At 44.0% G+C, this 12,285-nt stretch overlaps 1 protein-coding gene across 3 annotated transcripts in view; it reads right to left on the bottom strand.

The window, feature by feature from the left end:
• Positions 1–2,532: 2,532 nt before the first annotated feature.
• The window catches only part of numbl (NUMB like endocytic adaptor protein), a 73,966-nt gene continuing 64,213 nt past the window's right edge, over positions 2,533–12,285 (bottom strand). For 2 of the 3 annotated variants that reach the window (XM_085794924.1, XM_085794921.1), the window contains exons 8-10: positions 7,964–8,149; positions 3,450–6,993; positions 2,533–3,182 (exon numbers count right to left, since the gene is read on the bottom strand). In XM_085794924.1, the coding sequence (XP_085651050.1) occupies positions 5,801–6,993; positions 7,964–8,149 (1,379 nt within the window). In that variant the 3' untranslated portion in view covers positions 2,533–3,182; positions 3,450–5,800. The remainder of the gene's footprint in view (positions 3,183–3,449; positions 6,994–7,963; positions 8,150–12,285) is intronic. The other variant, XM_085794922.1, reaches the window with a different exon arrangement.

Genomic DNA, 12,285 nt, shown 5'->3' on the forward strand with positions numbered 1-12,285 from the left:
GGCGACGACGACGACGCAGAGCCGAGGCAGCATCGGCATCGGTGTGAAAACAAACATCTGAGTGACGGTGACCACTGCAGAGCGACAAGAGCTCTGCTGATCCATCCTCCTCCATCCTTGACTCACTCACTGACTCTGACCTCAGATCAGAGGACAATGGCTGTGGAAAGAGTTACAGCTACCACCGCTCAAGAGCTCAGTGTGTGTGCATGTGTGTGTGTGTGTGTGTGTGCATTCGCCCCATTTCTCACGGCCCTTAAGAAGAAAAGAAGCCTTGTCTCGTTCCATTAGTGACCTGAGCAGCAGCAGCAGCAGCAGCAGCAGCAGCTCGGTCTGTCTGACTGACTGACTGACTGGAGGACAGGGGCTGGTGAGACGTCACTACATCCAGGAGGGTGAGAGTGTGTGTGTGTGTGGTGGTGATCACTCAGACGGAGATGAGACAAGGCACAGAACAAAAACAGATAAAAAAATTTTAAAAAAGAGGCAAGATGCAGGTAAAACAAGGCGATGATTGTCTTTGATCGTCTGTGTTGGTTTTGTATTTGGCTACAGTCGACACCGAAGAGCAATGGAAACTACATGTGTTAAAGGTAGGCCTATGTTGTTCACCAAAAACTGAAATTCAGTCATGCTGATGAAAACTTTATATGAGAGTCAATAACGCCCTACATAAAAAGGTCCATAAAACTACACAAAAACCTTGTAATATTCCTCCATACTGCTCGTCCGCTGCAATCCAAGTGTTCTGAAGGGATATAGTCCAGAGTTTACTCGAAACAACGTCATTTAGGACATTTTTACAGCCTAAACAGTCCTGAATTGAATTTGCCTGATCATCTGATGCACGTGAACGTCAGAGCGCAATACAGGACTGTTTAGGCTGTAAAAATGTCCTAAATGGCGTCGTTTTGAGTAAACTCTGGACTATATCCCTTCAGGACACTTGGATTGCAGCGGACGAGCAGTGTGGAGGAATATTACAAGGTTTTTGTGTAGTTTTATGGACGTTTTTGTGTCGGGCGCTATCGACTCTCATATAAGGATTTCGTTGGACTGCGAACCCCCTCCCGGGTCTCCAGATGCACTTTGAGGAATAAAAAACTACTCCGGAGTATTCATCAGCATGAATTTCATTTTTTGGTGAACTATTCCTTTAAAGGAGACATATTATACCCCTTTTCTACAAATTAAAATAGTTCCCAGGTGTCTTCATGATACATCTGTGACATGCTTCGGTCAAATTACCCCAAGGATCAAACATCACAGCTCTTTTCATCCTCATAACCGGTACCTATACTCACAGGTTGGTATTATGCAAATTTGAAAACGAATGACATCATTGGATGGCAACTGAGGGAAAACATTTTGGGGGCTGGAAGTAAAGTCAAACACCCAAATATATGTTAAAGAGCCTTCAAAAAGTGATATTTCCATAATATATCCCCTTTAAACATGAAGGTGGAGGTTAAATATGAGGCCCAACTTTAAATTACTGGTTTACAGGGGGGGGAGTTTCAGCCAGAACTTTTCATTATCACATGTCTATTTTTGTTCTAATTTTACATATAACATTTTTAACTTTTCACTACAACCTTGCTAGTTGTTTACAACCTTCATGCTACACTAAGCTAAACTATTGTTAAAGGTTCTGTACTTTAAACTTTTCTTTCTAGTGTTTTATTTTAAAATTTGATCCATATGAATATAAACAGTATATAAAAACATCCTAATGTCGATTTCCATCTCCTCTCTCAGCGTCTCTCCGGAACTCTAGTAACAACAGGCCTGTGTCAGCCAATCAGAAGAGAGAAGGCTCTGAACCTCTCTTCTGATTGGTTGCCTGTTTGTCTTCTGAGTGATTGATTATAAAACTGAGTAGATTTCAGATAAACCACATCCTGTAAGACTGGATGGTGGGTCCAGGTGGTGAGGGGGCGGGGCTTGGTTGGCTGCTTTGTTGTGACATCACAAAGTTCAGGAAGTCCTGACGGCTCATTTTAAGTCTCAGTTTCTGGATACAGGCTGTGTGCATTTCTCTGTTGACTGAGGCTTTGATACTTTCACAGAATAAATATAAAACCTAGAGCTGATTCATAACATAAAACAAAGAAGAAAAAAACTCATTTTAATCTCACAATATCGACGAACCTTTAAAACAATTATTGCTTTAAGGCTTTTAACCTTTAGACACACAGACTAGACGCCCTGAAGGCTCCCAATTTTTAGATTTTTCTGAAAACTCACTGAACCGTTGGGTGGAAGTGTAGAAGCAAAAATGGGGGAGTAAAAAAGAGACCGATCGATGGGAACAGACATCACTTGAGATCCCAAGAGGCAGAAATGAAAAGAAAATGGTAAAGGTGAAGGTGCTGGATGAGGGTAAAAAGATAGAGAGGTGAAATGAAAAATGAAAAACTCATAAAAAGAACTTGGCTGGAGAAGACAAACCAAGAAAGAAAGAAAAAAAGAGAAACTACAGAAGTTTTCAAGTCAGAAAAGACACCAGAACCTACAGCACATGAGCAGGTGTAATATTATATTACTTTATTTATCTTTTGTACAATGTAATTACAATACAAATATGTAGGTTTAAATACAAAAATTCTGTAAATAAAGATTAAAAATAAACTGGTTTGCTTTGTTACCGTCACTAAACTATGTTTTACAATCAAGTTTATGAGGTCATTTAGTTTGCTTGAATGCAGAAACACAATTAACCTACATTTATAATTTGGAGGGCGTGCAAACAAGAGTCGAAGGCTAAAATATAGATTCAGTGAAATAAAAATATTGATTTAATGAGTTGGTTTGAGAGAACAGTTTGGATTTGTTTGTAAGGGAGGGGGAGAAAATATTGATTTGCGCCTGAAAAACAACACAAACAAACACAAAAAACCCTGGGAGTGAGCAGAGATGGAGAGCAGCCTATCAGAGGGCATCGCTGCCACAGGAAGAGACCCGACGAGATAATTAAACTGTGGGACGTTGATGAGCAGGAAACCTAATCAGCGGCGGTTCATATCCATACAATTCAATTCCCAGGAAGCATAACAGGATCTGTGGCGGCTCGACCACAGGTTATATAAAGAAAGAAACAACAGAGAACCTGTGGAGAAGCCCTTCGATACCGCAACGTTTCTACTCGGTTGATGTTGCATCTTCTTGAACCTGGAACTGGACTTTTCTCGGTAACACTTTATAAGTACGCACTATTAAGCATTAGTTAAGCATTAATAAATACTGAATTCATCATTTATAACGCATTAATACTCATTTGTATGTAGTTTATAAATACAGATAGTGCTCATCAAAGATGAGTAAAACATTTTTAACTGTGTTTATAAACTACATACAGTACTAATGAGTATTCATGCATTATAAATGAAGAATTCTGTATTTAATGCTTAACTAATGCTTAATAGTGTGTACTTATTATAAAGTGCTACCCTTTTTTCTTTTTTTTAATCTTTATGACTTCATGTGCCATAAGCTGCAAGTTAAAAACACACGAAAGCTTTCGTCGCCAACTATTACAGGCGGTTGTACAGGAATTGTGTTTATGAGACTGCAATTATATATATATGTATGTATATATATACGTATTAAAAAAAAGCAACATCTTTTCTTAAATATAATCAAAAGTGTTGTTGGTTTGAGTGAGGTTTGTAGAGTTGAGGAACACGATGCTAAAAACTCAGAGCGGCTTCACCTCGAGGCCAAAACAAAAGCGCGGATGCCAGACAGTGCTGCGTTTGTGGGGTTGCGTGATGAATGTGTCTTTGTTCTTAATTTTTATTTTTTCTTCTAACACAATCCGTCTATTGCCTTTTTTTTAATTCATTTATTTTTTTTAAATGATCTCGTTCTTCCCTTCCTTCTTTCTTTCTTTCTTTCAAACTTCCTCCGTCTCATTTTTCTTAAAAAAGGTACAGCTCCGTTCTCGCCTTCAGTCTTTCACCTACCGATTCACCTTCTCTACTCTTCTACTCATCTATTATGTTTTTTCTCTCTATCCATCATCTCAATCTCACTGCTTCTTTATTCTTTTATTTTCCATGCCTCCGTCTACAGTATATGTCTGCTCATGTTCCTCTTTTCCCTTTCCCCACTCCTAATCATCAACATCCATTGTATTGTTGTGAGTGTGGAGCTATACTGCAGCCGATGCAGTAAGAGGTGAATACACAATCAATGAGTCTATAGTATACCCTGTGTTTGAACGCGTCGAAGGATTCATGAATGTTGGAATGTAGTGCATCGTTTCATTTTCTTTTTTCTTCTTCAACCAGTTGCACAGTGTTGTAGTAGTAGTAGTGTTTTGTTTTATTATTATTATCACCATCGTTATTATAATCTTTATTTCCACTGAGTTGCTTAAGTTCCTTGGGTTTGTCTGGAGATGATACAAGTCCACAGGACTGTTGTTGTTCTTGTTGTTGTGCTGTATAGTCCAGAGTGTCTGTGTGCTGGATATCCTGAAAGTGTGGGGGGGTTTTCATGTCTGTCTCCGGTGCCCTTGAACGAAGCCTCTTTAGCAACAGAAATGGGGGCTACAGAGCCGAGGTGAGGTCATAGTACTGACTCATACTGGCCTCAGCAGCAGCAGCAGCAGCAGCAGCAGTGGAGCGTACACACAGGTGAGGGCTAACGGGTGGAAGAAACATGCCGCTATATAACTGTACACTGTCTGTTTCACATCTCTTCAGCACTACGCACGCCGCTGTATACCGTACTGTACTGGCTATTTGGTTCCTGTTTCCCACAATTGCTTTGCTGCCCACTCACACCATGTCTGTCTGTCTGTTACCTGTAGTTTCCCTCCTCTTTAAGGTTCAACAAAAATAAATATGGGGGATAAAAAGAAAACAACACGCTCCTGAAACACTGCTTTAAGATTTTTGATTTTTAAGTATATATAACTTGTTAAAATAAAAAATACAATACAATAAATAAAATAATTTTGGCCATAAATCTCTACTATTGGTCAGTAAGTCCTTTTTTTTTTTTTGGGTTGGTATAGGGTCAGGTCTTACATCACTGGCTAGTCCGTCCTTTCAGGTAAATCCAAACGTCTGCTTCTGCTTGGCTAAGAACAGCATCAGTCTGATAATCATTCAGTCAATAAAATCAATCAATCAATCAATCAATCAAGCAATCGCACTTCCGCTTCTCTGCACGTCTTGTGGTGCCGCCGTAGCCGCCAGTTCTCCACCGTGATCCCAAACCGAAAACGTCTCATGGGACTGGAATGCATCTGGAGTGGAGTCGACTTTTTTAAAGAAAGAAACCACCGAACTGAGCTGTGCCCCCGTCATCCCCGTCGTCATTGCAGTGTTCACAAAGGGGGGTGGGGGGGCACATAATACAGTACATCCAGGGGGGGGAGGGGGGGGCCTGTGCAGCAGGTTAAGTAAAGCCGGCGTGGAGATTGGAGAAGAAGTGAAAGCGGGGGGGAAGAAAGAGATCGGCGGTCTGGAGAACTAGAGACCCGATCCTCCGGTGGCAGCCGAGCAATCTGCCGACCTCGTCTCCTCTCGCCTCCTGTCGAGCTCTCATCGGAGGGCGAAAGAAAGCAATCAAGATCATTATAGTACTGACTGACTCCGCTGAGAGCTTCATGCTGGTTGCTAGGCTGCCACAGGACGGATGCGAGGCGAGTCGAGGCGAGTCGAGGCGAGGCGAGGCGGCTAACGGTAAGGGTCCGCATCCCGTCCGTATAAGCAGAGATGCTGGGTCGAAGCGCCTCGGGCTACCGAGCACTACAGCTTGTTGGAGGCCGAGTTCGTTTGTTTTTTTTTTAGAGCTCGATCTCAAAAGTCTTTTGCAAGTTGTTGGAGAACGGGTTGGCGGCGGCGGACGGCGCCTTGTTCCCCGCTTGCTGCTGAGCTGCCGGTTTGTTCTCCAGCGCCGCCCACTGGGCCTCGAAGCGATCGTCCTCTTGGGGAGCGCCGGCAGCCGGAGCCGTCAGCTGGCTGCCCTCTGGCGGCCAGTTGCTGCTGCCGCCGCCGTTCCCACCAGCGCCAACGGCAACAACGCTGCTGCTGCTGATGGAGGTGCCGTTCTGCAGAGCCATCATGGCGCTGCTGTGCGGCGGCAGACCGTTAAGGGTCGTCGATAACGGCGGAGTGGAAGAAAACGGAGGTGAAGAGAATCCGGCGGGCCCGACTGCTCCGACTCCCGGTGCGTACGAGTGGCCGACTCCTCCCAGCGCTCCCACTTTGGCTCCTCCTCCTCCGGGGGCGGCGGCTCCGCCTGCGCCCGATGAGCCCGTGGCGGTGCAGAAGACGTTGGCGACCATCTGCGACGGCGTGATGCCCACCACGGGCACCACGCTGGCGTTGGGGTAGGTCATGCTGCTGGCCAGGCCCGGCATGTACGTCTGCATGGGCAGGAACGCCGGCTGCACGGGCGGGCTGCCGAACATCCCCACGGGCGCCGGCGTCGTGTCGAACGCCAGCGGGAACGGCTGCATGGAGCTGGGCAGCGAGCCCGGCTGCAGCGGCGGCGGCGGCCCGGAGGGGAGCGAGGGCTGCATCATGGCGACGCCGGTCATGCTGGGGCCGGACATGGTGGGGATGGACATGGAGGGGAGCGACATGGGCGGCCCCGACACCGGCGGTCCCGGGATCAGAGGAACTGACGATATGGACATGGGGGGGAGGGGCAGCGGCGCCTGAGCGAGGAGCGGTTTGGACATGGCGCCGAGGGACAGGGGGACGGTTGTCACGGCGGTGGCGGCGGAAGTGGAGATCTGATGGTGACTCGTGGGCGGTCCGGGGATGGTGGGGATGGTGGGGCCCGGCGGCGGCGGCGGGGTCTGCTGAGCCTTGACGGCCTTGGAGACTTCCTCCAGCCACCGCTCGGCCTCGGAGGGAGTGCGTCTGTGTCCCATCTGCATCTGCATCTGCATCTGCATTTGCATCTGCATCGCCACGGAGACGGGAGGCGGAGACTGGAGCGCAGGCTCTGGCTGCACCCAGGAAGAAGTGGCTGCAGGGAAAAAAACAACAGAAAAAGATTAGCGTAATCATTTCCAAGGTTATTATAGTTTTTAAATTTTCATTAGTTTTTATTTTTATTTAGTTTTTCACTTTGCTTTTTTATTTCAGTTTAGTTTTAGTTAGTTCAACAAGTGATGAAGCTGTTTTAGTTTAGTTTTTATTTCAGTCTTAGTCTTAGTTTTTCAGGTTTTAGGAGAAAGCCTCTGTGAGACCTCTGAAGATGAACTTCCAAATTCTATGTGATTTTTCCCTTTTATTTGCATCTCATAAATGTTCCCATCAGTCCTCATCATGTTACATTCACTTTATCTATCTGTGGGTCGGGCTTAAAGTCGTCCCATATTGAGCTGTGGTGTTTTCTTCCTGCAGCTTTATCCATCTCTAAAGAAAACTAAAACTGGGCTGATGAGCGAGCTGCTCAGAGCTACGCTACGGAGGCTAGTGGGATTTCTTGGTTTCCCTCATCAAACTCATCAAATACACAATCCAACAACTCCAAAACACTCTGGTGGACAAGTTGTGACCTGCACATTCACCACGCTATGAGATAGTAATGGAGCATTACGGGACAGAAAAACTGCTCCTGACGGGAACGCGCATCAGCAGTTTTGCATGAATTTACCTCTAAAACAACTCTGTCTCGTAACGTTACGTTATTATTTCATAGCGTGGTGAATGTAAAGGTCACAACTTGTCCACCAGAGCGTTTTGGAGTTGTTGGATTGTGTATTTGATGAGTTTGATGAGGGAAACCAAGAAATCCCATTAGCCTCCGTAGCGTAGCTCTGAGCAGCTCGCGGCTCTGCTCCGCCGTTCTAAAAATATCTTGCACCGATAAATAAAGGTAGCGAACCTACTGCTATGACTATATGACTATAGGAATTATAGCAATGGGACATTTTGCCAAAAATGTTGAACTATCCCTTTAAAATGTGTTGTATTGTGTATGTATTTCTTACCCTGCATGGGGGCAGGTGGCGGGGGCAGGACAGGCGGCACAGTGCAGGCTGGAGGGCCGTTCGCAGACATCGAGGGGCTGGAGAAGAGCTCGTCCGACGGCTTGGTGAAGGAAGCGTTGATCTGGCTACACAAGGCGTTTATACTACTGTCTCCCTCACATGGCAACCCCATGTCCATCTCTGGTACTAGCAAGAAAGAGAAGCACAGAGGGAGGAGAGGAGGTGGAGAAAGAGTGAAAGTAAAAAGTATGAAAAGAGGGCGATGGGATGAGAGGAGGAGGAGGAGGAAGGACAAACAAACAGAGAGAGACAGAGAGAAAAATATTTAATCAATTGTGTAACAGACCCAGTTAACATCAAAAGAATAAACTTAAGGGGACAAAAACTTTGACGCTGATAACCTAAAAAAAGAAAGAAAAGACTCGAGACAAATTCCTCTGTAGCTAAACCTTTATTCATCTTGTGTATTTTGTGCATTCACTGGACTCAGCCTGAGGTGAAGCTGTTTTATCCATCTGTTAAAAATGTACCTGCTCCTTCCCGGCGAAGGGATTAGGCGTCGTAATGTTTCTGTCTGACTTCGGGGTTGGACTACAGCTTTAAAACTCTCCTGCACAGACCGCAGATATAAATAGATATAATATCTAATTCTCTGCTCCCCCCCATCCTCTCTCCTCAAAAAAAAAAAAAAAACCTCTCCTTCATAACCAAGAGCCTAAGAAATGGAGGATTTTTTTTTTGTTGCCTTCTTCTCCTCCTCTCCCACAGCGCCTCCTCTCCTTTACATTCGACAAAGAGGACTTTTGAATGTATAGAGGAGTGGGATTAAAGATGAATATGATTGCTACAGACGGGCCTATTGTGGGTTGGGTGAGATCATTGAAGCCCACTCCTCTAGTACAGTATATGTGTAAGTGTCTCTCATCTCATCTCATCTGCTGCAGGCAACTGTAATAGTAGCTACAGGCCTTGAATTATATTGGGAGGTGCAGAGAGGGCGCTGCAGGCATGTGTAAGGGCCGCCCCGTTAAAGATGGCTCTGTGCTTTGTTCTGCAGAGACTGACCCTGTGATCCCTCAACTGTGTGTGTATATGTGTGTGCATTTGTGTGTATGTGCATGTGTGTGTTACTCTGAGTGCAGTGGCAGGTTTAAGGGCTGGGAGAAGGCTTGCTGAAGGCTAACCAGGACAGCTGATTGACCGCACAAATCAATACAACAATTGTTCAGAGAGTCACAAGGGAGCGGAGAGGCAGTGGAATTGGCTGCTACAATACTACAGCCTAGTGTGTGTGTGTGTATATGTGTGTGTGTATGTGTGTGTGCAAGAGAGAGTTGTGCATATACAGTGTATAGGCTTCAGGCTGTACCAAATTCATCCCCGATGGAGATGTATAGAAAGCGTCACCGGAGGATAACGGATGGGAATGAAAGGAGAGAGAGAGAGAGAGAGAAGGAGGGTTGGGAGTCGTCTAATGTTGTGGTTTAGTATTCCAGTCAGCGGAGTCGCCCCAGTCAACTCTCTCATCTCTCTTAATGACTATAATCAGCCTCACTACTGAGCGCTCTGATCCTGTGGCGCCACGCCGGGTGGGTGTGTCTATCTATACGAGTGTGTGTTCATTACGTATACATACGTATACATATGTGTGTGTGTGCATACATCAACCTGCGAGGGGTAAGTAGGTTATTATTAATTGTCCTTAGTAAAAAAAAAAAAAAAGCCAAGAGCTCTCACCTCTCCACCATCAGTGCTGTTTCTAATGGCAGCCGTTTTCAAAATATATATCTGGGCTCATGTTCAGTGAAAGACAAAGTGTCGGGATTAAACTGGATAATTATGGCTCTTGTCTGCGTGAAAACATGAATGTAAATGCGTCTGACATAGTTTAGTCTGTAATATGATTTATTCGCAGCGCTGACAGAGGTCACACACTGTAGCCAAGTGGAAAAATTTAATAATGCTCCAATCTGCAAAAAAACACACAGTCCCCATGTGTCGACTCTGTGAGAATAAACTGTGGAAATGCTGAGTTGAGTAAAAATAAATAATATACTGTATATATACTGAGGGTAAATGAAATCTGGATTAATCACCATAAAGTTAACTAATGTCACGACACAATAAAAAAAAGCCTGTAGTTATTGTCTTTAACCTCTAATCTGACAGACTCTGATCACAGCTGGTAAAATACGATTTTATTTTGTTTTATTCTAGTGTAACATGGCAGGATTTGATTCAGCAGATTTAAATGGGGTCAGATGTGTTTGTTTTGTTTGTCTAAAAACTGTCAACATGCTGTTTTATTTGCTGTACAACAACGAACTGTCACCAGGCCTTTTTAAAAAAAAACTTAAATCAAAACTCGACCTACTTACGACGTTTCCCTCTCAAGGACGATACATGTCACTTTATGAAAATTAAAGGCAATATTTCTTATTTTCTGTGAACCCTTCCCTGACACAGATTTTTTTTTTTAAAGTTACGACTCTTTTTACATGTTGAAATTTTTTTTTTTTAAGTATATTTTTTGGGCTTTTATGCCTTTATAGATAGTACAGTTGAGACAGACAGGAAATGGGGAGGCAGAGAGAGGGGGAATGACATGCAGCAAATGGCGCCCGACGCGGGACTCGAACCGGGGCCGACCGCAGCGAGGACTGTGCCTCTATACATGGGGCGCCCGCTCTAACCACTACGCCACGCGACGCCCCTACATGTTGAAATTTTAACAATCAATTTTATCCTTTCAAAGCGTAGCTACTGTACTGTACACCTCTGTACACTGCATACCTGTCGGTTAACTATAAGAAAGCAAGCATGAAAAAACTAAAAGATGTCGAAGGCTGAGTGAAATGTTTGTAAACGCACATGTCAAAACTCTTAACATTCTTCATTTCATTCATTGTTTATTTGACAAGGACAATGCACATTAATGAACGATTGGTGACGCACACATGACGTCATGTAAATATGCCGGATTTAGCTCAAAGCAAATTTACATCTGTAGTCCTCACATTTAAAGACGGACAGACATACCATAGAAAACAGATAACAATATGAACCTACCTGCGTAAATATGAGAAAAGAAACACTGTACTCAGAAAATTAAAAAAGAAATTAAAAAATGCCTCAAAAAATAACTTTAAATGTAGAAATTTGAAGACTTTGGTCTTGGGTCTTCAAGGCCACTTTGAACAAAGCCCCTACAAGGCTCTAAGTATTGGAAGCAGCTGTGACTGTCTACCTTAAAGCCCCTGTACGGAGCCTTTAACTGGATACGCAAAAGTCTCTGGTTTCTGCTGATGTGTCTCTGTTACCTACAAGAGCAAATGAGCCCATCAGTGTGAAGATACGCTATTTCTAAGTAGTCTAATTCTATACCTCTGGAAGGCATGGTCGGGCCGAACCACTGACGAAACGATACGAATAGATGCATTACGCTGCTAAAAAAAAACAAAAAAACAAGTCCCGTGTTCTTTCCAATGTTTCCAAAACAAATCTACACGCACCGGCCAGACAAACGTCTTCACGACAGTGGGAAATGCAGTCTTCATTCCGGCAAAACACCACCGCTTTCGTCCACTCCACAGGGGCCGCCAAAATCAAAACTAGATGAAAAGTCTGTACAGGGGCTTTAAAGAGGAACTATGGAGGATTTGTAGCTTAACTATGCTTCATTTTCATTTTCATTTTCATTTCATTTGTACTCAGAAACCTTATGTATAGATTTATGTGTCGACTTGATGCCTCAGAAAATCATAGGTACAGTATAATTAATAGTTTGTCCTACATCAACTATAGCTCCATCAAGTTATCGGTCTGTACTGAGGACACTGGTACAGTTGTCTCTTTTTAACTTAGTAATAGTAATTTAAATTTTTTAAAGGGACAATGAGGAGTTTTGGAAAAGCGAAGCGTTTTCACACTACATTTATGAGCCTCCGCGCGCACCGTGAAATTCTTTGACCGGCGCAAGACAGACTCGTGTTTTCATTCATCAAGAATTAAAGTCAGAGGTTCAAAGAGGTTCACATACCGTCGTAGTTCCGACCATAAACGGCGATTCGGCGGCGTTATTCTCATGACTCGCCACGAAACCGAAAGTAAGGAAACGCTGGTCGGCTCGCCCAGCATTTCCGCCACCACTAATAATAACAAAATAACGATAGAGACAAAACGATATATTTATCGAAAATGGGCCCATTAACAAGTGTGGGTAACGTAGATTCATCCACATTAACGTGAGACTTTTTTATTGTCGCAGAATTTTTCGTTCTGCCGATGGAGAAACTCCTCGTTGTCCCTTTAAGATCAACTAT

This window comes from Trachurus japonicus, chromosome 13 (genome assembly GCF_045865225.1).
Source record: "Trachurus japonicus isolate A0001 chromosome 13, Traja_1.0".
NCBI classification, from domain to species: Eukaryota; Metazoa; Chordata; class Actinopteri; order Carangiformes; family Carangidae; genus Trachurus; species Trachurus japonicus.